Source organism: Miniopterus natalensis, chromosome 21, assembly GCF_054644295.1.
Source record: "Miniopterus natalensis isolate mMinNat1 chromosome 21, mMinNat1.hap1, whole genome shotgun sequence".
NCBI lineage: Eukaryota > Metazoa > Chordata > Mammalia > Chiroptera > Miniopteridae > Miniopterus > Miniopterus natalensis.
In genome coordinates, this window is record NC_142101.1 from 18,440,046 (window position 1) to 18,465,465 (window position 25,420).

At 51.5% G+C, this 25,420-nt stretch overlaps 1 protein-coding gene across 5 annotated transcripts; it reads right to left on the reverse strand.

Moving 5' to 3' along the window:
* Positions 1-584: 584 nt before the first annotated feature.
* Positions 585-24,755, reverse strand: ASPM (assembly factor for spindle microtubules). Of its 5 annotated transcripts, none has more exons than XM_087828946.1 (28): positions 24,620-24,755; positions 24,385-24,423; positions 22,845-22,988; positions 21,213-22,686; positions 19,887-19,991; positions 19,367-19,513; positions 18,155-18,400; positions 17,853-17,920; positions 16,496-16,637; positions 15,862-15,992; positions 15,264-15,439; positions 14,500-14,645; positions 14,333-14,418; positions 13,747-13,965; positions 13,264-13,471; positions 13,027-13,172; positions 12,788-12,916; positions 12,497-12,691; positions 7,763-11,983; positions 6,908-7,074; positions 6,588-6,681; positions 5,544-5,693; positions 4,796-4,987; positions 4,140-4,332; positions 3,849-4,003; positions 2,333-2,509; positions 1,754-1,923; positions 585-836 (listed from the first exon to the last, which is right to left on the reverse strand). In XM_087828946.1, the coding sequence occupies exons 4-28, from the start codon at positions 22,081-22,083 to the stop codon at positions 734-736; spliced, it is 8,637 nt and encodes a 2,878-aa protein (XP_087685072.1). In that variant the 5' UTR covers positions 22,084-22,686; positions 22,845-22,988; positions 24,385-24,423; positions 24,620-24,755; the 3' UTR covers positions 585-733. The 5 variants fall into 5 exon arrangements, with proteins under 5 accessions (XP_087685072.1, XP_087685073.1, XP_087685070.1 ...); XM_087828947.1 differs by having other exon boundaries at positions 24,385-24,417; positions 24,615-24,710; XM_087828944.1 differs by having other exon boundaries at positions 13,027-13,169; positions 24,385-24,755.
* Positions 24,756-25,420: the final 665 nt, after the last annotated feature.

The following is a 25,420-nucleotide window of genomic DNA, read 5'->3' on the forward strand; positions in this document are numbered from 1 at the left end:
AACCAGGGAGCTGGAGCAGCACCGAGACCGGGAGGAGCGGTGGAGACGCGGGCAGATGGGGCTGGATCCTGGAGACGGGCCGCGGGCCCACCCCCGGTGCCGTGGGGTGAACCCAGGAGGACATCTCAGCAGCGGAGGTTTCCCAGAGGTGCGGGGATCCCAGCCCCACAGCAGCCCCCAGCCCAGAGCTCCAGGGCCGGGAAGAGGCGTCCCCACAGCTTCGGGCTGTGAAACCAGCGGGGACTGTCCCTGAGGGTCACGGAGGCTGCGGGAGTCCCAGGCTCTGCTCTTAAAGGGCCCGGCACGGACTCACTCGGACGCTCCCTCTGAGCCCAGCGCCGGGCAGCAGCCTGAAAGGAACCTTGGTGGGATGGCCGTATCTTCTTCTCACTTGTGAGTAGTCGGCAGAATCTAAAACACCCCCATTTACCTCTAAGACGAGCTAATAATTTACTCTATTCCCTTTAGGAACATGGTGATACCCAAACTAACATGTTTTAAGTTAACACACGAATGACAGTGTTATAATCATTTCATGACATTAGTTCCTCAAGTGCATAAAGCTATTAATAAAAGAAACAATGAAAAATGTAAAAAGAGTTTATTTGGAATATGTATTTCTTTAATTTTAATACAAAATCAGATTTTAAAAGATCTACAAAAGAAGCCAAAACACTACACAGTCATGATTAGCGTTGCTATTTTCACCGCAAGGCGGAGCTGTGGACACGGCCTAACAGGGAAGGCCAAGCGTCTCCATCACCATCTGAATGGCTTGCAGGGGGTTCGTGATCTCTTCCAGGGTGTCCCGTCTCAAAACCCAGCCTGGCTTCAGTCTGTGGAGAGAACGAAGGTCCCGCATTAATGAAGTCCGCCTTTCTGCCTAAACTAAGGGGCGGCCGCTCCTGAGCACGCTGCTCCCGGGCACCCTCAGACACCCTCCAGCCCTCCCCAACCCCTGTCCGAGCCTGGCCACTCTTCCCTGCTGCCTCTGGCCGTTTACCAAACCTGTGCTTTGTTCCCCGTAAACGTGGCTCTTGGTCTTCTCAGTAACGCCGCCCACGTGGTGAAAAAGCCACGACGGCACCTGTCAACCGGCCCTTTCCTCTGTCCCGCCTCAGCCAGTCCCTTCTCACACCATCGGACTCGTCACCAGGAGGCGCCACACCGTCTCCGCCAGCACGCGAGGCCGCGCGTGCGATGCAGACTCTCCACTTCCTCCGCCTAAGCGTCTGCTCCCCGGGCCCCAGCACGGGCCTCATCCCTCGGGCGCCGCCCAGCCCTCCCGTCCAGGCAGGTCCCTCAGCGCCAGTCCCGCCTGCCTGCTGAATCCAATGGGTCCCTCACTGAGGCCTCTAGACGGATTCTTCCGCCCGGAACCACAGACCTGACTGTCTAGAGCTGCTCTGCTCCCCGAGATGCCCCCTTTGGCTCACTGTTCCCCGAGATGCCCCCTTCGGCTCACTGTTCCCCGAGATGCCCCCTTCGGCTCACTGTTCCCCGAGATGCCCCCTTTGGCTCACTGTTCCCCGAGATCCCCCCTTTGGCTCACTGTTCCCCGAGATGCCCCCTTTGGCTCACTGTTCCCCGAGATCCCCCCTTCGGCTCACTGTTCCCCGAGATCCCCCCGACTCTCTTCCTGTTCGACGCTGTTTCTCAATCGTCAAACGCGCGCTGCTCACAGGAGTTACTCCTCCGTGTCCCGAGCGCACGCTGAGTGCAGTGACGAACCCAGAATGCGCTTCCTGCTTACCGGGCAACCACCCTGGTTCTCACGGGCGTTTCTGGAACGGAGGAGCCGCTCAGAGAGGAATTCTGATTCTGCTTACACAGTGTCCTTTCAGTATCTACTCTGTGCTTATGAGCTGTAAGCTTGTAGATACTATACACACAGTCAACAACTTTGGACCTGTTTCGAACATCCTAAAAAAGAAAATTCACATTGACTAAAACTAGTAAGTAAATTTTACATTCCTTCTATGCTACCCAAATCGATCACAATAAACCAACACTATGCAGTAAGCTAGCTCTCCAAGTTCAGAAGTTAGGCTGGGTGGGATTAGAAACTAATTTGTAAGACAATTATTAAGAAGGCAGATACTCAAATAGTGTCCACTTAAATCTACGCCGAGTAAAAGGCAAACATCAGAGTCCACAGCCACTCGTTCAGTTACTGGGTCCCCAGGATGACGCCCTCGGCCCAGCAGCCTCTCGCCTAGACCACCACATACCTACACTTGTCTCTCCCCATAGTAGTCCCCCCACATCCAGCATGTTCCCCCAAATCCATTCTTGCACCAGTAGCCAGAGTAATGGGAAACCTGAAACTCACAGAGGCCCGACTTGCTGCCTGCAGGAGCACCGCTAACAGACAGCAGGTTTTGGTGAAAATGCTGCCGCTCTTGTCCGGGACTCTGTCGCCAGGCTTCCCCCGGTACCTCTTCAAAAGCTCCAGCAGGGTGTCCACAGAGCCCTCCACATCGTAAACCGCGGGCGTCGTCCTCTCGTACTTGAAGAACAGATGACGGGAAAGTGACAATAAACACACATATTCTTAGCAACCACGAGTCACGGGGGAGGCGGGGCGCCCAATGTCTGGACTACACCCAGCAGTGCGGGGATTAACGAGACGACCTGTTACTATCGACTCTGAATTCGTCTACGGGTGTCTCTGCACTTTAACGTTTTCCTATCTAACCGACATCAAAGTTCCACAAAAACGAATCCCGTCTCGTGTTTCTGAAGGTGAACACCCTGAAGCGAATGCAAACAAGCCCGAGACAAGGCCGTTTCCGCAAGAGCCTCTCAGGAGAAAGACCCTGTGTGTCAGCTGACGGCAGAGTGAGGTCGAGATAAAGGCCAATCTAACTCACTACCCTCGTCACGCTCTGGAGAGGAAGGCGGGCTTGCTTTAAAACAGAGCGCGCCGAGTACCGGTAGGTCACGCCCCAGATTCCCAGCGGCAGCAGGGCACTCATTTTGAAACGTGCAGGGTAACGAGTAATGCTCAGGCTAGAAAGACAAAACCCCACCACCACCAGGTTATCAGGAACTGACTGGCCCTTCCACGGTCCTGTTGTACTGACTCACTCAGTCCTCGCAGCAACATCGGGGGGCGCGGGCATCACTGCGCCCACTGTGCAGGGACAGCGGCTGAGGCCAGAGAGGCTAAGGAACCGGGAGTGGGCTGCGGAGCGGGACTCGCACCCAGGCAGTTGGCACGGGAGCCTGTGGCTCCACCACTGCTGCTCCACCAGAAAACGGGGCCGAGTGCTCCAAGCTGCGGCTCGGGGGGTGGGGAAGACAGGCGTGTCTCCTTTACCTTCGACTGCGTGACTACCCGCAGTACAGATACCGGCCCTGTCCAACCCCAGAGACGTAAATGCCACTAGACAGAGCACGCGGGGCGACTGGGCGACGGCAGCACCTCTACCTGCTGTTCTGACAGGGCCGTCGGAGAGAACACTGGTCGGCAGGCAGACAGAGCCCAGCTCTGTCCAAGTTCAGCTCTGCCACTCATCTCCTGGAGTCCTCAGGCAAGCAGCTTATGTGAAATCATCCTGCTCTCTAACTGGGAGTAATACCAGCTCCCCCAGAAGTGGTTCTCACTAAGTAGGTGCTCAATAAACGCCAGTATCACAGTTACTAATATTACGAAGACAGAAGAAAACCATAAAAATGAGTGTTTCCTGAACAGTCCTGCTAACAGATTAACCATATTTTCCCCAAGGCTCTCGCACTGGAGTGAATTAACTTGGGGTCTAAGTTCTGGTGACAAGCAACAGGGACTGCACTTGCTGAGCCTGACTTTGCGACGTGAAGAGTTCACGACTGAAGTGGACAAGCACCTTAGCCACGTGGAGCAGGACTTGCACAGCGTAGCTGACGACTTCCATACAGGGGACACTGCGGTTACAACTTCGGATCAGAGCAAATATCTTCAAAATCGCTCCACTCCGGGCCATGTTCTCACAGCAGAGCGGAGACAGTCTCGTGACTACCTCTGAAAAGGGGAGAAGAGAGACTCACAGCAACAAAGGGAGATTTTCGCTACTGCTGCTCGAACGTTCTCTGCGCACTCAGAGGGGACAGTGCGCTCCCGACCTCACAGCAGGTGCTGCTGGGACAGGGCCACTAACCGAGGTGCTTGAGAGCCTCGAGAATCGCAGACAGGTGCTTGTACGTCAGCAGGTAGTGAAGAGCAAGCGCGGTTCTCTTGTAGAGCTTGTCTTCCTCTCGAACCTCCCCATTGATGACCCGCAGGCTTCTGCGAATCGCTCTGATCTTCGTACAGCCGCTTTTCTTCCTCAGGGAGTAGCCTCTCCACAGCGCCTTGGACACAAAGCGCTGTATGTTAAAGACCACAACCCATGGTGCTCTGAACTTGTATCTGCGTTTATTTCCAAAAAGTAAATATTTTCAGTAAATTTATGTGATGTGATCAGACACTTGGCAACTAAAACCTCGTATCAGGTTCTAAGAAGTAGCTAAATCAATCTTTCTAAAAAGAAGTACATTAATATCCCTGCACATAAACTGAAGTTCATTCATTGGCCAAAGATCTCTACCTATTCAAAACGCTGGTACACTTTCCATCTCCCAAACACAAACTTCCTCCAGGGAACCTGAAGACAACCCGGGGGTGGGGGCGCAGCAGTGAGCTGCGGCAGCTCAGTGTGGGCGACCCGCTCTGCCGGCCGAGCCCAGCCCTTAAGGTGCACGTGCCCGTTCTCGACGTGTCAGGCTCACGTCAAGGAGCCCAGCCAGCCTGCAGCTCAGATCAGTGCGGAAATACCTGAACCCTGGTGATGCCTCTGTTCAGCTTCTCCGCCTTTCTGCGGAGGAGGAAGCGGCGCACGGCGGCCTGTATCACTGCCGCCGCCCTGTCCCGCCGTCGCCGCCGCTCCCCAGCTTCCCGCCGAAGGTCTGCGAGGCTGCGACAAACCTGCGCCAGCCTCTTCAGCCGCAGCCGTGTTCGAAACCACCTCTGTTTAAAACACGGGAAGATTCCGCTTTGGTTTTCTGAGGAAACGAATGCGTGTGCACACCGACGACTCCGACGTAAGTCCGCGTCAGCGCACACAGGGCTCGCATCCAGAGCACACGCAGAACTCCGGTAAGGCACACGGGAAAGGGGCCGGCAGAAAAAAGGCAAAGTATACACTAGAAAAACCCATTTTAAAAGCACACGGCACAGAGGATGTGAATCCAAAAGACACACAGGACAGAACTGGCACTCGCTACCGTGGCAAAACCGGAGAAGCGGCTGCCGTGCGTGGTCAGGACAGAGGGAAACAGGCCGCCCAGACTCTGCCAGGCGGAGCGTGAGTGCGCGACTTCAGAGTACGTCTCAGCTTTATTCCTGCGTCAAAAACCACCAACCCCTTCCTAGCCCGTCGGGTCATCCCAGCAGCTGTACGGGAGAGGCTCAGTATCACACGACTACATACGGCCGTAGCGGAGCGCACTTGGGATTACTTATCAAGTATCACGATGTGCACCACACATTACACCCCACAGCTCCCCTGCAGAGCAGCGCTGACCTGGATACAGATGACGGCATCCACGTGCTTTGCCGCGGTCCTCACGGCCACGTGACGTCTGTACGCTCTCTGGATTCTGAGGGCAGACAGGTGACACCGGGCAGCAGCTGTAAAGCGAAGAAGCCTCACGCTGGCTTTCTGTTCCGAAATCTAGAGGAGAAAAAACATTAATAATCAGATATTTGACTTGTAAGACGATCCATCCATGTTTACTCCTGTACATCCTTACTACGAAATTATATAATTTTTAAAGGTCAAGTTATTTACACTGTAACTCAAAAGTGATGATAATCCTTCACAGAATTTCCAGCTGTGTGGTCCAGCGTTCAGGGTATAGACAGTAAAGTTATATTTTGTGCAATTTACCAAAGAATAGCACTTAATTTAACAAGAGCTCCCAAGAGCAGCTGGTTAAGACTTTGCATGTGTTAATTATCCTGACAGACGTATGTGAACAATAAGCTCAAAAAGCTCCAGTATTCCAAGCCGCGGTCCTCACGGATGGAGATGGAGACGTTAAATCAGGCAAAACCGAGTTATTTCTCAGCCAGCCTAGGGAAGGCCCAGCCAGCCCGAGGCTCTGTGAAGCTCCCTGCAGCGGCCTGGAGGTTCTTGAATTTCTCAATGGAAAGTGAAATGGAAAATCATGATTCCTTTTACATTTTTAACTTAAGAATGTCACATTCCACAGAAAAGGCGATGGTGCACAATTTCTAAACCCATCTAGGTCTGTGGTGAAAACTGGAGCTCCTGTGAGGGGCAAGCCTGGGTCCGTGGGTACCTGTGCGCGATCCCTCCTCCCGACAGTCTCACCGGGAGGGGCGGGCACTCCCGTGGCTACAGGCAGGACGTCTAACTAACATGCCCCCTACAGCAGAGAGCAGGGAACAGGCGTTAGGAACAGCTGCTCTGTGTTAAATAAAAGTTTTCACTGACAACAGTGATGTGTTTAAAATAATGCACAGTTAGGTCTTAAACACAGTCTTTCTGTTTTTCGGTCCTAGTGCAGCGCTCTGCAGACGAGCTGTTTACTTCTAGACCTGCCTTCATCATCAAGTGCTCGCGAGCTCTCCTTCCAGAAAGTACTGCTCTCCATTTCCTCTGAATGGTGACTGCTGCCGCTCTCAAGTTCAAAAACCTGAAAAGTAGTTATTGGAAAGCAATTTCAAATTAATCTATTCAGTAAGTGTTTACTGACCCCCCCTTCAAATAAGTCCTAGAGGGTAAAGAAAATACAAGAAAGGCAGTAACAACGGAAAATAAAAGGAAACGTGTACTTCATACTTAAGTTCTAGCAGCCATCATCTCAGCCACACACACGCACACACACGGCCTCCGGCTCCCCCCACGCAGTGCGACCTTACCGCGCTCTCGTCTGCTTGGCAGAGAAGCCACGCTGAACGGTTCTGACAGCTCTCAGCACAGCCAGGTACTCCTTCCGTGCCCTCCAGCCCCTGTACCAGGCCTGAATCCTGCAGGCGGCCCTCACTTCACACGCATGCTTCCCGGCTCTGTATCTCCTCCACGCAGCCTATCAAACACATAAACACCCAGCGCAATTACATTCTTTGAGGACAGCAACTGAGTCTACCTTCCCTCTGGTCCTCCCGCCCGCTATAGGATTTGACACAGTGTCAGCACCTGACACTGGCTGAATGGAAACATTATTTCTAAGCTTATCAGCAACCCAGCAAGATACCAACATATCATACCTGGGTCCACAGCCCAGGTTACTACAGGTAGAACAGAAATAACTGAAGTACCCGATTCAGTTCCTGGGTCTGCTTCTCTCCAGTGAACAAAGTAAAAGTGCTTTGCAAACTATATGTTAAACACTCAGAATGAAGTGCATGTGTCCTTCCAGACTAAGACGCTCTGACTCACAGACCAGTACAGGAATAAAGGAATTCCATTTGGCCTAAATTATGCCAAATACCACTGTATCTTGGCTTAAATTTTTCACTTAAAAATAATGTCACCCAATGGAGACCTCCCCTTAATCAGACCGCATTCTGGGAGCTACACTGACACCTATGGAAACGCTCCAGGCATGGGTGGTCACTGTCCAGACAACCCCAGTCCTAAGCTGCCATAGCCAAATTTTTCTTGGTGCCCTTTCGCCCTCTCGAGTACTGTTCTTTATGACCTGCATGAATTCACTTCAAAAACTCTAATAAACAGGGTCAAAGGAAGGAAGAAAGCTTTAAGTATCGAAGTACCTGGATTTTTAAGGTGCTGTCTTTAATCCTGTGAAACCTCCGTCTCTGTAGGAAGCCCCTCGTTCGAGCCTGAATGGTGACAACACTGCTCCTGGTCTGTAAATACGCTCGTCTCTGGTGTCTTGCAGACGCACAGGCCCGGCAGCGATTCTGCACGACCACAGCCGCCCTCCTCAACAGCAGGAACCTGCTCCGACACACAGCCATCCGGAGGAAGGCCTGAACCCGCAGGGCAGCACACTGCTGTGTCTCCAAGGTCCCTGTGGCCATTTCCCAAGAGGCTGGAGGACTCTTTCCCTCAGCCTCACTCTGAAAACCAGCAGCCAGAGAAACTCCGGCCCCCGTGTGCGGCCTGGCCACTGGGCTCCCAGCAGCGTCCTGCTGAGTCCCAGCACCGTCACAGTGGGATGCGGGTGGCTCAGCAATGGCTGCCTTCTTGTCCTCAGGTGCCTTTTCCAGCTCCCGTCTGTCTCTCAAGCCTCTAAAGGCCGGCTGAAGAGTCCGTGCAGACTTCTGGACTGCTGAGAGCTGTCTCCTCTCTGCCGCTCCTCTGCCGCAGGCCCTGTAGCGATTCTGTATCACAGTGGCTGCGCGTCTCTTCGCTCGGTAGGCAGCACGGGCCCTGTGCATCCGGTAGAAGGCCTGGAGGCACGCGGCGGCCTGGTGCCTGCGCTGGACGTCCGTCCGTCCCAAAGCCCTGCAGGGAGACTGGAGATGGGTGGCTGCTTCAGTTCGCGCTGCCTTGACCGCTCTGTATCTTCTCTGAACAAAAACCACGGCGGCTCTGACACAGAGATGACGCCTCCTCATTCTGAAGGCTCTGAAGTGCTTCTGAATGACGGCAGCAGCCTGATGCTGCTCCTGCATCGGCCTCCCCACCCTCGTGTCCTGAAAACCTGCCTGAGCGCAGGCTGCTGCTCTCGGGAGTGCACCGTGTTCGAGAGCCTTCTCTTCACTTACTCTGTGTTTTTCCTGTATCGTGTCTGGAGCCCACCCAAGCCTCTGGTGGAGAAGACACTGCCTGGGCCCCCTGTCTGTGCTCTGGACCACAGCGGCCGCTCTGTGCTGCTCCCGGAGAGGCCGCCTGGCCCTCACTCCCTCGCACGTGGCTGGCAGGACCGCAGCTGCACACTTCTGTCCAAGATGACGTTCCCTCCGCAATCCTGTAGCCCTGCGGGCTCGGTACCACTGCTGGACCAGGACCACGGCACGCGCTAAGGCCTGGTACCTCCTGCGCGCCCTGTGCATTCTGAAAGCAGCCTGGATGACGGTGGCAGCCACGTGCATTTCCCGCAGCTGCCTTCTCACCATCCAACCTCTGAGCAAAGCCTGGATTTTAACAACAGCCTCTTGCAACCGCAGAAACTGCAGGTGGCGCTTCGCACGCATGTTAGCTCGATGTCGTCTCTGAGCCCAGACAGCGGCCTTCCTGAGAGACAGGAATCTTCTCCTTGTCGCTAGAGTTCTGAACCTCCTCTGGACAACAGCTGCGGCCAAATGCAGAGCCTTCAAGTGTCTCCTGGCTCTCCATCCCCGGAAGGCGGCCTGGATGCGAATCGCAGAGCACCGCAGCCTGCTGTACCTCTGCAGCTGCCCGGCTCCGGCCTGCGCCGCCCGGCACCTGTGCTGCGCGGGGTGGGCTGCCTTCTTCAGCTCAGCGAAGCACATCTGCTCTCGGTGCCTCCGGTAGCAGGACTGGATCAGCACTGCTGCCGCGTGCATCCTCCTCAGGGTCCGCCTGACTCGAGCTCCTCGGAAACTTGCCTGAAGAACAGTAACAGCCTTCACAATGGCCATGTACTGTGCGCGCTGAGTTTTACCTCGATCGTAAGCCCTGAATCTCACTTGAATGACGACGGCTGCAGCTCTCATTTGACAGAACCTCCCCCTTGACTGGTGCATCTTAAACACGGCTCTGATCAAGGTGGCCGCCCTGTGCATGTGCTGCATACGTCTCCTCACACGAATGCCTCTGTACACAGCTTGGACTAGGGTGGCTGCCCTCTTTAAATTAAGATATTCCCTGCGTTGCTGGTTTGTGGTTTTCCTACTCCGGTACCATCTCTGAATGGCGACAGCTGACGCTCTGCAGGCCGTGTACCTCTTCCTGGCCCTGTGAGCCCTGTACCTGGACTGTATGATGACCGCCGCCCTGTTGACCGCCTGCATCCTCTCTCTTCTCACCCTCATCCTCCGGAAGGCAGACTGTAAAGTGAGGACGGCTGCCTTGGTCCTCAAATACAAACGCTGCTGCCTCCTTCCAAGACTGCAGGCCCGGTAGTGCACCTGAATCCGACGGGCAGCCTCCCTCATGGTTTTCCACTTCCTGCGCTGCACGTGCATCCTGTAGTACCCCTGGATGACGACAGCACACTCCTGGCGCCTCTGGATCTGTCTCCTCGCTACTTGCCCCCTCCACGCAGCCTGCAGCGTCAGCGCGGCCTGCCGGAGCTCCGCGTACGCCACACGCTGCTTCCTTCCCTCAGTCCTTGCTCTCCAATGTCGCTGGAGGGCCAGCGCTGCTGCTTTCAGCAACTGAAACTGCTTCCAGGCCTGGGCCGTTCTGAAAGCGGACTGAATCCTCAGTGCTGCCCGATGTTCCCTTTGGATCTGCTCCCGAACTTTCCAGCCACGATAAGCAGACTGGAGAGAAATCGCAGCTGCCCTGGCCTTTGAAAACTGTGCTCTTAGGTCATGAACAGTCCTGCGTGCCCTGTACCACCTCTGGATCGTGACAGCCGACCGAAGCACAGACTTATACCTCATCCTCTCACTGTAGCCTCGGAAGGCGGCCTGAATGGAGAGGGCAGCTATGGACTGCTGTCTGATGAGCTGGCGAACTCTGTAGCCTCTGTAGGCTGCCTGCAGACGGGTAACTGCCCTTTGGACATGCAAGTCCTTCCTCCGGCTGAGCCGTGCCTGGTACGCACGGTAGTAATTCTGAATGACTAGAGTTGCTCTGCACATCTTCAGGTAGCTCTGCCGCGCCCTTCTCATTCTGAAGCATGACTGCAGTGAGATGGCAGCTTCCCTCCGCCGCCTCACTTGCTTTCGGACCAGGTACCCTCTCGTGCAGGCCTGCAGGTGGATACAGGACTCCCGCAGCTGCCGGTACTCCTCTCTCCTCAGCGTGGCCATTTTCAGGGACCGGTACCGCTGCTGGATGAACAGGGCAGCTGCTTTTAAACGTAAATACTGTTCGCGAGCCTGTTTCATCCTGACAATAGACTGTAGCTTGACTGTCGCATGTTTTAGGCTCAGGAACTTTTTCCTGGAAATGTAAGCTCGGTAGCATGACTGAATCTTCACGACAGACACGAGGGCGTGGTGGAGCTGCTTCCTGGCCCGCATCCCGCGGCACGCAGCCTGCAGAACCAATGCGGCAGCACGTGTTTCCTGGTAAGACGCGAGAACTGTCCTGGCTGACATGTAAGCCCGGAAGCGAGCCTGGATTAAGAGAGTGGCTTTCTTCATCTTCCTGTATCTCTGTAACTGTTGGTGTTTCCTTACGTGAGCCTGCAACCTGATGGTCATTTTCCTAAGGTTCAGAAACTGAGACCTCTCCCGTCGCATTCTCCAGTTTGCCTGCAGAACACAGGCAGCCCTCACCCGCCTGTGCAGGTGCCGGGCCCTCGCCGCCCTAAATGCAGCCTGCAGGCAGAGGGCCGCTGCCCGAATCCGCAGGTAGCAGGCGCGCTGGGCCCTTCCCATCAGGTGTGCCCGCCAGAGCCGCTGGACCGTCAGCACAGACTCCTTTTTCCTCCTGTACAACTTCTGGGCTTGAAAGCACCGAAACCTTGTCTGAATGAGGACAACACAAGACCTGATGTGCCTGTATCTCCGCAGCTCCCTGTGCATGCGGTACCACGACTGTATGGTGGTGGCGGACTTCTCCTCCTCAGCCCGCCTGCTGGCTCGCCACCGTCTGAAGGCCCTCTGCAAGGTCACCGCCGCTCCTCTCCGTAACCGCATCTCTCGGCGCTGCCGCCTCCTGAACGCAGCCTGGATGACCAGGCACGAGGACCTGAGCATCTTGTATCTCTGCCGATCCAGCTTCCTTCTTATGCACGCTCGCCAGTGCCTCTGAATGGTAACTGCAGCCCAAAGGCAGCGTTTGTAAGAGGCGACAGCGATTGTCATTCTTATTCTAGACTGCAGGGCGACTACATAGTGTCTCAGTCTCAGAAACTGCTTTCTAGCGGAATGTCTTCTCCAGTTTCTCTGCAAGAGGTAAGAATGGACACAAAGTAAGAGACATAACTTTCTGTACTCAACACACTCGAATGTATTAACATTTTAAACATCTTACTTAAAAATAAGTACACTGAATTAAAAAACAATGTATTTTTTGAAAAAGACACTTGTCTCTTGTGCATAGTTTCTACATTGATGTGGCTATGGCCAACTCACAAACCCCTGTCTCAATCCCAATGAAATCACCTAAAACTGGGAATACCACCAATATCCTTCAATCAAATGTGGTGCCTCATGCAGTGAAATGCTCATCAGCCACAAACAGGAATGAACTCCTGGGCCGCGCAATACCTCGGATGTGTCTCAAAGGCACATGGCGAGGGACGAAGTGCCAGTCTCAAGACAGGCAGGACAGAGTGATGGCATTTACCGGAGGTGCAGAGGGAACATGCAGGACGCATCTGAGGGTTTATCCTATTTCACTTCCTTCCTTAGGAAGTCATTAAAACTCTTTAAACTCAAGTCTTCTGGATACTACACCTGGATAACCAACGCTGCCGCATTCTGAACTTTTCTTAGCTTTTCCCTTTTTAACAGCAGTAACTGTCTCTGTGCTAAGAGTCTCCGCCAGTGTTTCTGAATGACCAGAGCCGCGTTCGCTGCCTTCTTCAGCCGTCGTTTAGTTAGGAAATCGATCACAGCTGATTGGATAATTCTTGCAGCTCTGTCTCTCTCCTTAAAAAATATTAATAATCACATGAGACCCTCAATTATTATTTGTAAGAAAAGCATCAAGATGGACAGGCTGTGCCACCCTTTCATGTGTAGTACCTGCTGGTGCCTTAGATCCGCTTTGCGTTTATACCTTCTCCATGCTGCCTGTATGAGCCGAGCAGCCCGGGTTTCCCTGCGGAGATCTAGCAGCCGCGCACAGAGAAACGACAGGTAGGTAATGACCACCTACGAGAAAACATAAAAGATGGAGACAGGCCAGAGACAGGGAATATCCGGCTCCCACCTCTGAGACGTTTACTTCTCAGGTGTCAGATGAGGACTCTTCCTCCACGTACCTTTTCATCTGGAATTGTGTTTGACATGTCTGAGTGCTGAATCATGGCAGGTACCCCCCCGAGGTCTCTAACCGCAGCCCTCACCAACTGGAAATTCCTCCTCTCGTTTTCCAGGAGCTCTTTGTGGAGCTCTGGACTATTTCCTGCTGCGCAAGGAAGAAAAAGATCAGAGCTCTGGCCAAAAGTCAGGCGTGGCAAAGTCACAGTGTGAAACGTTATGGGTCAAGAGGGACTGACCGACATCGAGTGCCTTCAGGGACACATCCAGGCAGCTCTCATCAGACTCGGAGGATGAGTTCAGGACCACTGAGCCCGTCTGCGCACACTCCACTGTCTGAGTGGTCCGCTGACATATGGCGTCCAAAGGCACACAGCAAGGGTGGTAGTGGTGGATCAAGTAACACAGCACGCGGCCGTCAGAGAAAGACACCGTGAAATTCTCCACCTGGTGGGACACACCAGAAAAGGAATCAACTGCACTTGGAGAGTATCTCCTTTTAACAGCTAAGAATGTCACATTAACTGCTCCAACCACCTAGTATAACCCCACATTCAGAGCCAAATCCTCAGTTACAATGCCTTCACTCATTGGAGGAAAGGTCTGCTTATACATATGAACTGAATTATTTAAGAAATGCCAAGACAGAACTTATGCATCAAGTTTAACTGACTTTAACCCAGATTTACTTAGATACTGGGCTACAAGACAAGGAAATGCACCTTCTGGTTGTAGAAGGCGCACACGGCGTTCACCCACTCCATCAGCAGCGCTATGCTCTCGCTGCAACGTTCAAAGGGAGCGCTCTGCCTTGTGTCCGTCTCCTTACTGATGACAGCATCTGAGCGGCGGGAAAGCGCGGACCCTGTTCTGTTCACCCTCAGGTGGTGTAAAAATTCAATTTCCTCTTTTAACTCATCTAAATTAAGAGAAATATCCACCTGAAACACAAATGAAAACAGCGTCTTTTGTCCTTTAAAGGGTAAAATACCTTTGGATACAGTATCATTTTTAACCCACAGAAGTTAAACTCTACACAGAAGTGATGGGATGTGCAGTGGTCAAGTCCACAGACTCCAGGCCACATAAGCCTGGGCCCCACTCGCATCTCATCTCCTCCCCATGAAGTGACCTTTCCCATCAGCTGCTTCCCGTGTGTGAGGTGGTGCTAACAGCCACCTTAGAGGGGTGCTGTGAAGATGACCCCAGTTCCTGGGACAAAATAACATCCAGTAAGAAACAGTCATTATTGTTAGTCGTTATTTGACAAATGGATAAAAAGTGGAAAATGCACCAGATGTAAACTACCTGGAAAGCCAGAGCTATTTTCCAAAGCAATGCGAGCGTTTTCTCTCTGTGCCTGTCCACGATGTCCTTAGACAGGATTGCGTTTCCTGCAGATGGAAACACAGTCCTTCAGCACAACACAGGGACACGGGCATCTTCCCTGAGAAGCAGCATCGCTCAGTTCTCACCATGCTCATCATTTAAGGGGACCCCGCGGGACCTGAGGACCTGGAGCACGAGGTCAACATTGTGCATCTTCTGGAGACGACTTATCGCAGGGATTCTGAGCTGCTTTGAGAGGTCCCAGTTCCGTGTGAGAAGCTCCATGGTTCGCCTAACAGACAGTGATGAAAGTAGACAAACGTAGACAAAATAACCCTTCACTTAGATATAGTTATCACCCATGTAAGTCTCCCCAATTTAAAGAGTTCGAGGTTAAGAAAGACTCTAAAGCACTCCATGGAAACTTGCTCCAGTCAACACCCTAAAGGCCACCCTGCCTTCCCCGCAGGTATGGGGTGCTCACAGAATCACACCAAAGCCAGTTTCAAGGCTTCCAGTTTGACATGAGGAAAACGTGTGATTTGACTCCAGACCCCTCGTGTGCAAAGTGAGGTCAAAACCACAGCATTGGTCTCGAATGCTGTCGTGCCCGTGGGGCCACTGCCGACAGTGTTTCTCGAGGTCTCCCACCCCGTCTGGCACCAGCAGGTCTCACTCACACACCCTCATCATAGGCCAGCAGGGAAACACAGTGGGTAGGAGACAGTGTCTGGGCCTAAAATTGACACAATTTTCCCAAAAGTGTTGCTGACACTTATTCCAATTTTTTTAACCCTAAATTCATTCCATTTTGTGAAAAAGCAAGCAAGACGGTGTAAATACAGAAAAAAGTGTCTTCCAGAAAATTTAGTCTGTTCCTCAGTAAACCAACTCTATTTCTCATACTTACACAAGGCGCACCCCACACTGCAAGTCCACAGCGAGATTGGTGACAGCGAAGTCAAATTCATCCAGTGGCGTCTGAACATGGCTGACAGGCAACCCCAACAGGCTCAGGTGACGGGAAAGGTCGCCTTCGCCACTCAGAAAGTCCCGTGAAAAAGCCAGGAGAAGGTCCTTACTAGCCTGGGGAGAAACGAGCCGCAGGTATTATATTCCAGTCGTATAACTCTGTTTACAAGAAAAGTATCCTTTAAATCATTCTGTACATGTAAACCCTTTAAAAACGTGCTGATGATACTCTAAAACTAGCACTGATTTGCTGACATACTATGTCAGGAAAGAACTTCCCACAGATTGATCCCTCAGAAGCCCAGTCTGTGCGTCTCAGTCACAGTTAAGAGAAGGGTGGGTGATGCTCACGTCACTGACAAGACAGGAGGGCTGGAGCTGCTGTGGGGATCACTAGACGACTCCTCTATTCCTCCCCAGAGCTCTGCTCCAGGGAACTAACGTTTCCTGAACTAACGTTTCCTTAACGTACACAATACAGGCAACAGAGGTCTTCAGTGTGAGACACACAGAGAACACACTGAAGAAAACTGCACCTTGAATCCAGCGTCTTTACAGAAGAGACAAGGGTCGTGGTCGATGAGCCGGGAGAGTTTAGCGTAATCAAGGAAACAAACGAGCAGCAGCAGCTTCTTCAGTGTGAACCTGGACAGAGCTTCCTCGTGACCTTGGACAGCACAAGAAAGCGCAGCAAGTTAACTGGGAAGGACCGGTTTCTGCTAGTAAGGGAGTAACAGGCAGTACACACTCAACGCCGCGTGCCTTTCTCAGTGCTCTGCACGCCTGGATTCACTACTAAAGCTACGGCTAGGCACCAGGTCATGTTCCCAACCCAGGCAGGAGGAAGAGAGGCTCAAAGGCAGCACCGGCACAGTTCACCTCGCTCAGCGAATCCTCAGTGAGCACCTGTATACGCAGGCACGAGCCCAGGCGCCACACACGACAGAAACTAAAGCGGATATGACCTCCACGGGGCTACGGCCTACTTGGGGGGGGGACGACGACGACGACACAGGTATAAACAGTTACAGGGGTGGAGGAAATGATGGGGCATAATGGGGGAGGAGGAAGGGAGGGTGGTAGGAAGAGGACCCTATTTACACGGGTTTCTCCAGCAGGTGATTTCAGAGACAGAGAGCAGGGAAATGAGGTGGAGGGAGGACTCAGTACCATCTCTGTACAGATGAGGGACGGAGGGGTGTCTGTACTCAGCAGCTAAGTCAGGATTCCACAGTAAGCGGCTCAGGATAAACACAGCCATCCCCGTGACGTCACTGTTGTCTTCCAAAGCTATGAGTTCTCCAAAGACCGTCTGGAAGGAAATCAGAGCTAAAGTTAGGGCTATGTTAACTCCGAGAAGCAAAAGGGTGCAAGGGGAAGCCAGACAGTGACCTTCTAAGGACTGGCCATGTTCTCTGTCCTAGGTAGTGGGGAGGGACCCAGACTTCTGCCAAATAACCACTGCACACTCTACAGACATGTCTGTGCACTTTTAGTGTGTATGGTACACACTTCACAGTGAAAAAGAAAAGCTTGGAACTCAGATAAATTCTTCAAAATCTGCTTCAACCTCTGCCACAAAATAGCTCTGTCCCAAATAGGGAGGCTGCACGTAGCTGAGGCTCCAGAACTCTCAACATGTGAAGTGGAGCCCAGGATATGAGATTTTCTCATTAAGCATTCATTGAAAAAATAAGAAACTGAATTGAATTTCAATTTAATTAAATAAGAATTAAATAAGAAGTCTTAGCAAGGACACTGTTGAGCTATGGGGTGTTTGTTACCTGTCAGCCCCAAGCTCTGGATCAATAGAAGCCAGATTATTATAGAAACTCCTTTCAGGCCGAGATTGCTCTAGTCCAAAATCTACAGTAAGTGGAAGGACTGGATACCCACAGGACCAAGGTAAGAAGCCAAAAAAACCAAAAGGATACCAGTAAAAGACAGCAGATTTTTTTTAACAGTCAACTACTACTGTCTTTCTAACTCAATTGGTTTTAACATTCTAAGGATTACTGAGCCACACACCACAGGAACCTCACATTCTGATGACATTTTATGAGCTGTATTCAGAATGGTCACAGTGGCCTCGGACGGGTGCAGGTTCACTCCTGGCCAGGTGCTGACTCAGCAAGTCCTTCACATCGGTAAAGTGGAAATAGCAACACTTACCCCAGTGGGCTCTTACCAGGTTTCAATTAGAAAACGGACTTAGAACAGCCTAGTTCAGTCATTGTAAAGGCTCAAAAAAGAGCTTACTAATTCGCTATTATATCTAGTACCAATTATACATATATATATGTTGTTGTTTTGGTTAGTTTCTGATATATATATATTTCAGAAACCAAAAAGTTACTATAAAATTAAATGGCGATAACACACTTTGGCATAGGGTCCACTTACCTCACGAGCATTTACTAAAGGACCTTTGATTTTAAACTGAAAGGATAAGCTAACCAAGTGATTTCATAAGTGAAACCCTATTTTATTAAAAAGTCTTTTTTCAACAGCTGAAGGTGGTACTTACCTCCAGACCAATCCGTAGCCACAAAGGGTTGTAGGACAGCAGCCAGTTCAGAACCTTCTGCCGCTCTCCTGAAACGCATGGAAAAGCAGTGAACAAAATTTCAGAGAGGAATCGGTGGGGGTGAAAGGACAATCACATATGTGAAATAAGTTAATTTAAATAAAGTACTTCCACTCAAACATATATGACATTTAAATATGGGAGATTGTAGCAGCAAAGCCAAATCATGTATAGATTTAACTCTGAAACACAAAATCTGTGTTTTTAAAGAAATAATCATAGAGGTTCTATAATTTTCTTACCCACATCTTTCCAGAGGTGCCTGTCTTTTCGGACAGCTAGCCGCCGGGCTTCGATCTCGATCTCGAGCTTCTTAATGGCCTTCACCATCTTTTCAGAGGTAAACAGACGACAGGCTGCACGGCGCAGCCGGTTCAGCCTGCACCGCGCAGTGTAAGCTCGGAGCGACATTTCCTCCTTTGTAGGAGCTCTGGGAACGCTTGACTTGTGTTGACTCTCCACTCCCAAAAGGAGAGTAGCAGCATTTACTGGGTGAGATGAAGGAAAGAATGGTTCTGCTTAAACAAGATGTATGCATATCCTTAAATCCAGCAATGAATGCAAGTTAAGGTGCCCCTTTCACACTTGCCCTCCTCTTTTCCATCTCAAAATAACCATGTTGCCATTCACTGGGTACCTTCGGCCAACCTGTCACTGCAACCTGTTGGCTCTACCTGTAGAAGGTATCCCAAGTCTAGTCACTTCTCACAACCACCACCACTACCACACAACTGGAACATTATCTTCTCGAACCCAGACCAGTGAAAGAGCCTCCTAACTGGTACCTCTGCCTCCATTCTCTTTATAAATTAAAAGCATAAGCTCCTAAGGGATGTAACTTTTATGGGACATTAGTAAAGTTTACTTTCATTCTCTTTCAGGAGAAAACCCAAGTGTTTGCACATTTCGTCTTGCTCTGAGTCTTCTCTCTTCAGGATAAACACTGAGCTGTTTAAAATTCCCCATAGCAGCTGGGTTCAGAGTGCTCGTAACACTATCACCTGTCTACAAATGTCTAAAACTCAGGCACTAGATAGCAGAGGAAAAAGAAGAAAGTGGGGACACTGTGCCCAAGTGACGAGCCACACCAGCCTGTTCAAGTTCTCCCCCAGGACATTCGCTTTATTAAAGCAGATGAAGCTGAAACGGACTGCTCAGCAGCCGCGCGTTTCACTGTAACTCAGACCAGATCCACATTAAAATAATTCATCTGGAAACCTCATGGGCTGACATGTAAGAGTGAAAAGTGAGAAGGAACATAAAATTCTGCACGCTCAGCCCAGAATTCCCTAAAAATTCTCACCGACATAATCTTCGGCACTTATGTCGATAAATTAGTGAACCATGCCATTGACTGTAATTAAATATGTATAATTAAAACAGGAAAAGTTCAAGCTAAACCCTACCTGTCAAAACAAGGGTGCTATTTAACTGAGGGTGAACGTGGGGCTTACCTTCCGAGATGTTTGTCTTCACAGTGAGGTCATCCGGGGTCAGAATGAAGTTGAGCCACCACGTGAAGCCCTGCTGCTGCTTTTCCTTCCAGCGCTCGTCATAGAACACATTTTTTGCAGCAAACGGCATCGGGTGTCTAGGGATGCCTAAGAACACAGGTAGGTTAGTACATGAGACCTTTTCCATTAAAATGTCATACAATATATAGCCAAAGAGCATTTTTACTAGCAAGGCGCCTGAGAACACAGAATCCCATTTCCTTTCCAGCGCTTGCTGGGAATAGTGGGAAGCACCGTGGGGCATGAAATGCAGTCTCAGTAGAAAGGGAGGCTGAGGCAGCAGCTCCTGCTTATTTACAAACCCCGATTCCCCGTGAGAAAACACCCTGTTATTTGAATACACACTGTAACAGTTCTTCAGGGCTTCTCTGTTCATCAAACATTTCGTTTCCATTTGAACCACAATCCCTGAGTCACTCACCATCAGTTTTCAAAGACTGTGAAGACAAGAGACACTTGCCTGTTTTCAATCGTTTTATGAAGGTCAAACTAGACTGGGCCACAGGAACAATGCGTGGTGTCCTTTTGTTTGTTTTAGAATTAGGAGTTTTGAATGCTAAAGAATCTAAAATAAATTATAAAGCAAATAATAGCATTAAAAAAATGAAATAAAATCCCTGAATGAACTGTTTTAGAGTTAAATTTGGGTTCTTTCTCCACAATCATGTCCATGTAGCAAACAGTGGACGAATACTAAGTGCCAGGCACCAGCTATGACTCAGTGGGCCCATCACACCTACAGAGGAAGAGACTCCCAGTATTTTAGGAAACAGAAGAAAGGAGTCAAGGCCAGAGATGTGAAGCTAAAAGGAAGTTACCAGAGTGGCCAACTTAGCTATGATGAGAACTCAGTTAAAACAGAAGCAGTGGAGACAAATTAGAGTGAACAGCACCGCCAAGGAGCCTTCATAAGCAGTGAGGCGAGGGAGGCCTTAGAGGTCTCAGGAGGGAAGGTGGAGGCAGTCTGTAGCCAGGTGATAAAGTTGACAACCAGGAAAACGGAGCTGAGCTGAAAAGGGTTAAGGGCTTACTTGAGGTTAGAGATCATGAATTTACTTATTATTTATTATTTATTTTTTAATCCTCACCTGAAGATGTGTGTATTGATTTGAGAGAGAAAGGAAGGGAGAGGCAGAGGGCAGGAGAGAGAGAGAGAAAGAGAAAGATCGACGTGAGAGGGAAACATCCATCAGTTGCCTCCCGTACGCACCCCAACCGGAAATCGCACTCACAGCCTAGGTGTGTGCCCTGACGACGTGGGACCCTGCACCTTCTGGTGTACAGGACAATGACCCAACCCACTGAGTCACCGGCCACGGCAGAGGTCACGAATATAAAGACCAAGAGCAAGGTTCAGGCCTGGAGCAGGCAGTGCTGGGCTGGCCTGGCATTTTCTAGATAGCACGAGGGAGAGAGGTGAAGGAAGTGTGGGTAATGAATTACAGAACTCAAGCTGAGTAAGAAAGAGTGTGGAGAGCGCCGGGTGTGTGGGCGGTGGCCGTGGCGGGGGATTCAAGGCCTGCAGGTAGCAGGAGAGTGGAGCAGTGCTGGAGTTGGGTCTCTAGAGAAAATGCTGATGTGGGAGAGATGGTGATTAGAGATGGGGACGCCTTCAGGAGAGCATGGCCCAAACCTCCACATCGGTCCCACCTTCCGCTAAGCAGATGCGTAGCTGAAAAGCGTACGTTAATTCAAGCTTATTAACAGCCCATTTATGAGACCGAAAGAAACAGTAAATATGCCCTTGATCAGTGAACTTACTCTAAAGTTCTTACGGACAACTCACCAGTCTTCTTCCTCAGGTTTGGTCTCCCTCTGCTGCTAACACGCTGTGAGACGGGTGTTGCCAGCACTTTTGTTTTCTTAGTAGTCGATGTTTTAGACTCCACAGGAGAAAAATGGATGCTTTTGGTTTCTCGTTCTGTGCGTCCTGTGACTGTCACCACATCTGCGCCTTCCCCGTTTCCTTCACTCTTTCTTTTACGAGCAATGAAAGCTGTCTCTGAGGAAGGAGCTATTTTTTTGCAACCCTCAGAGTTACTTACTACTGGATCTATAACTGGAAGGTCAGAGTGCAAAGCATCTCTCTCTCCTAGGCCATGTGCTGTACACTCATCTTCACCTGCTACACTGCGGAGGCACCTTCTAGCCTTCGGTTTGCTGGTCTCAGCTTTGTCGTCTCTGTGAGCAGTGGGCCTCAATTTGGTAACAGTGGCAGAAAGGATTGGGCGTCTTTTAAGTTGTGCATTGTGGCCATGTTCAGAAATATCCTGAACTGCAGAAAATTTAGGCTGATTTTGTTTTGTGAAACTGTAACAATTTGGTTTCATTTCTAAAGCTCTGGATTCTTCAAAAATAGCTTCGGGAGAGTTCGAACCCCGACGTTCAGGAATGTAAGGTAAAACTTCATTTTTTCTCTGCCCTTGAGGAGACTGTGAGGCCTGAGAATTTTCTTTTGATAACGGTGATAACTTACATGTTTGTTGAGATATAGTTATATGTGGCATATTATCTTTTACAAACTGATTAGGGGATACAAATGGATTCACTGACCCCAATTCTAGCTCCTGATTTAGTCCATAATTATCCTTAATGAAGGAATCTGGACTTAAAATTGTCTGATAAGTTGCATGTGCAGTTTTTGATTCCAAATGCATAGGCCTTGAATGATCTTTCAGAAATGTCCCTGACGAAATACATGTCCCTGGTTCTAGCTCATTATTAGCTGTGTGGCTATTTTTTACAAAGGCATCTGGACTGAGAAAATCCCCCTGGCTTTGTGTAATGTTCAAAGTTGAAGAACAGTTTGGGGTAAGAGTAAGTTTACTGTCCTCTTCAATTTGGCCATTAGTTATGGAGTCAAAGGATGTTTCCGTTACGACTTTCCCATTAAAGTCATTGGGAATGTGGGCACCTTCTAATGTCCACAGTCCCCTGTTCCCAGGTGCGTGAAGAGATGTGTAGGTGGTGGACCGACGCACACAAAGCGGCAAGCAGGTGTCCCCACGGCTCTCTTTGAAAGTGGGACTGATTGGTGAAATAGGTATTTTATTCTCTTCGAGGATTAAAGAATTGTTTTCTGTTGGGGGACAGCCTTCAGTCCCACCAAAATTTTCACAAGCTTGTAGTGGGCTCCTAACTCGGTCAACTTTTTGGGGAACGCTAAACGTTTTGTTAACATTCTGAATATCTGAAATCCTCCTCTTATGACTTGAAGAGGCAGAAACTTTCTTCTTTTTAATAGTATCCCAAAGACTCCTCTGCAAAAATAAGCAAAACATACAAATTAGGTGGATGGCTGTTGAATATCACCTTTAATAAGAAATCTTATGTGTTACTTCAACAAGGGTGTTATCCAAACAATTTCTACAAATTATCATTTCCTTAGAATAAGTCACAGATGATTAAAACAAATTACCTTTTTCTTTTTTGGCTCTTCTGCATTTCCTAGTAATATAACTTCGTGTTTCAGAATATCATTGACAAGAAATGTCACAATCTCTCTTACTCGGCCTTCTTTTAATGGTGTCCAGTTAACAGAAATAACAATTCTTTCCTTAGGCTATAATCAAAAGAACATTTTTAAAATTACGGTAACAGCAGACGATGCACGATAACAAAAGCATACTATATACAGCTCGGACTACAGGGCAAGGTTAACAACTGCTAGTCGCCAACACTCCACACCATAGCAACATTTAAGGCAGATGTACTTTCCCATCTCGTTTTATTACAAGGAAAGGAGCTACTAGTAACAACGAGGTTCACAACAGAATAAAACTGCAATTAACTCTTAATTGTAAATAAAGCAATGGAGTAGAAACCGTCTCCAAATCATTTTCAATTATTGGTGGTTTTTAAAATTGTAATCACAGCCCGGCAGGGCGTGGCTCAGCTGCTGAGCATCGACCTAGGATCCAGGCCATCAGGGTTCCATTCCAGGTCAGGGCACATGCCGGGGTTGCAGACTCGATCAATGACTCTCTCATCATTGATCTTTCTTTCTTTCTTTCCTTTCTTTCTTTCCTTTCTTCCTCCCTCCCTCCCTCCTTCCTTCTCTTTCTTTTCTTTTCTTTCTTTTCTTTTCTTTTCTCTCTCTCTCTCTCTCCCCCCTTCTTCTCTCTGAAATCAATAAAGATATATTTAAAAATAAATAAATAAATAAATAAATAAATAAATAAAATTGTAATCACAGATTTCCCTTTCTTTAAAACATCTATACCACTTCTGGTTCAAATGCAGAATTATGAAGACTTCTGGCGAATGGGCTGAACTCCTTCCCCCCAGAAGCCTCCGCAGCCACATCAGGGCGAGCCGGCGGCTGCCCACCCAAGGGTCTCCTAGGACCCCCGCGGTCCGCAGGCGCCTGGCGGGCGGCACCGGCATCGCGCCACTTCACAGGCGAGGCGAGGTCATCAGAGGCCGGGAGGCGGCGAGTTACTTTGCTCGGCGCATTTCGGTCCAAGGGTTAGTGACCAGAACCCAGGCGGTCCCTCCGACGCCGCCGGAGCTCCGGCTGCGACACCGACACCCCAACTCCCTGAAACCCCAACAGAACAGGACAAGCTCTGGGGCTGGTTTTCCAGGGCAAAATAAAAATAAAAATACAGCTCCGTTTTAAAGCGGAAACTGTCAAACATCAGAAACAGCTGTTTTTTAAAAAAAAAACAAAAAACCAGTGAGCTCCTACTCTACAAAGCAGTACGTTCTAAAACAAAAACAAACAAAAAAGATTTAATTGGCTGCGGCCGGGCTGCCGAGGATGCTCCGCGCATGCGCGCTGGCCCGGGTCCCACGCCCCGCCCGCCCCGCCCGCCCAGCCCCCGGGAGATGAGGGGCCCGGGTGCCCCCCACGGGGGAGCGAGCACCCGGCTTCCTGCTCCGGGCCCCCCGCTCTGCGGCCTCCCCCTGGGGCGCCCCCCGCCCGGCCGCCCGCCCGCCGACACCCGCGCACCCACCTGCAGCTGGAAGGCGCGCGGCCGGACCTGGAAGCCGCGGTCGGCGGCGGGCCCGCGGGCCAGCGAGACGGCGGCCGCCTCGGCGTTGGGGTTGAGCACGGCCAGCGGCAGCGTCCGCGAGGCGCCGGGGCGCAGGGCGCCGAAGCACAGGAACGGCCTCGGGCAGAAGTGGCTGAGGATCAGCACCGGCGGCGGCCCGCGCTCCGGGGGGCTCGCGCCGCCGCAGCCTCGCCGCGTCGCCATGGCAGCGCGCGGGCCGCTCCGCAGCGAGTCGCCGACGCCTCGCCCCCGCCAGGGAAAAAAAAGCAAAGAAAGAAAGAAAAAGGAAAACGAGGGAACGAGCCTCACACACTCGCCGACAGAACGCGGGCGACGCGGGTGTGGCGGCCGCCTCGCCTCACACTTGCCTCCTCCGCCCCTGGGCACGCGCGGCACCGCCCACGCCCTCGCGGGGCCAATCAGCGAGCAGGCGCGCCGCCAGGCCTCCTCAAGGGCCAATCACGGGGCAGCAGCGCCGGGCCAATGAGGCGGCGGCGCTTGATTTAAATGATTGCTCTGCGGCCGGTCGCTCGGGGGCGGAGCGGGCCGCAAACCGAGGCGCGGTCTTTGCGACACCCGGGGGCCCGCGGCTGCGGCTCGAGCTCCGCCTCCCGGTTTCTCCCGTGCGGGGCGGCGCCGGCACCGCGGAGGGAACCGTCCCGCGGGGGCCGGGGCAGCCTTCGGGAGGACCGATAGGGGGGCGGTCCCCCCGGCCGCTTTCCCGTCGCCGGTTCCGAGGGAGACGGGGGACGCGTCGCGCCGCCTGCAGGGGGCCGTGGGGGCGGCGGGCGCACGCGGCGCGGGCGGGCGTCCTTAGCGAGGGGGTCGGGCGGCCCCGGCTGGGGAGCCGAAGCAGGGGAGGCCCGGGCCCGGGCGCCCGGCAGCGGGGTGCGCGTCGCGGGTGGGCTGGGCCGCGTGGCACCTTCGCGGAGGGCGCAGGGCCGGGAGCCGCGCTACACCCGCAGCCGGGCGCGAATCCTGCCCGTGCCCGGAGCGC

Coding starts and splice junctions, on each gene's coding strand:
- ASPM (XM_087828943.1), bottom strand. CDS start 24,627: ATGGCGACGCGGCGAGGCTGCGGCGGCGCGAGCCCCCCGGAGCGCGGG. Junction 22,989..24,384: donor CGCGCGCCTTCCAGCTGCAG/GTGGGTGCGCGG, acceptor TTTTGATTATAG/CCTAAGGAAAGAATTGTTAT. Junction 13,472..13,746: donor GCGCCTTCTACAACCAGAAG/GTGCATTTCCTT, acceptor GTGTCCCACCAG/GTGGAGAATTTCACGGTGTC.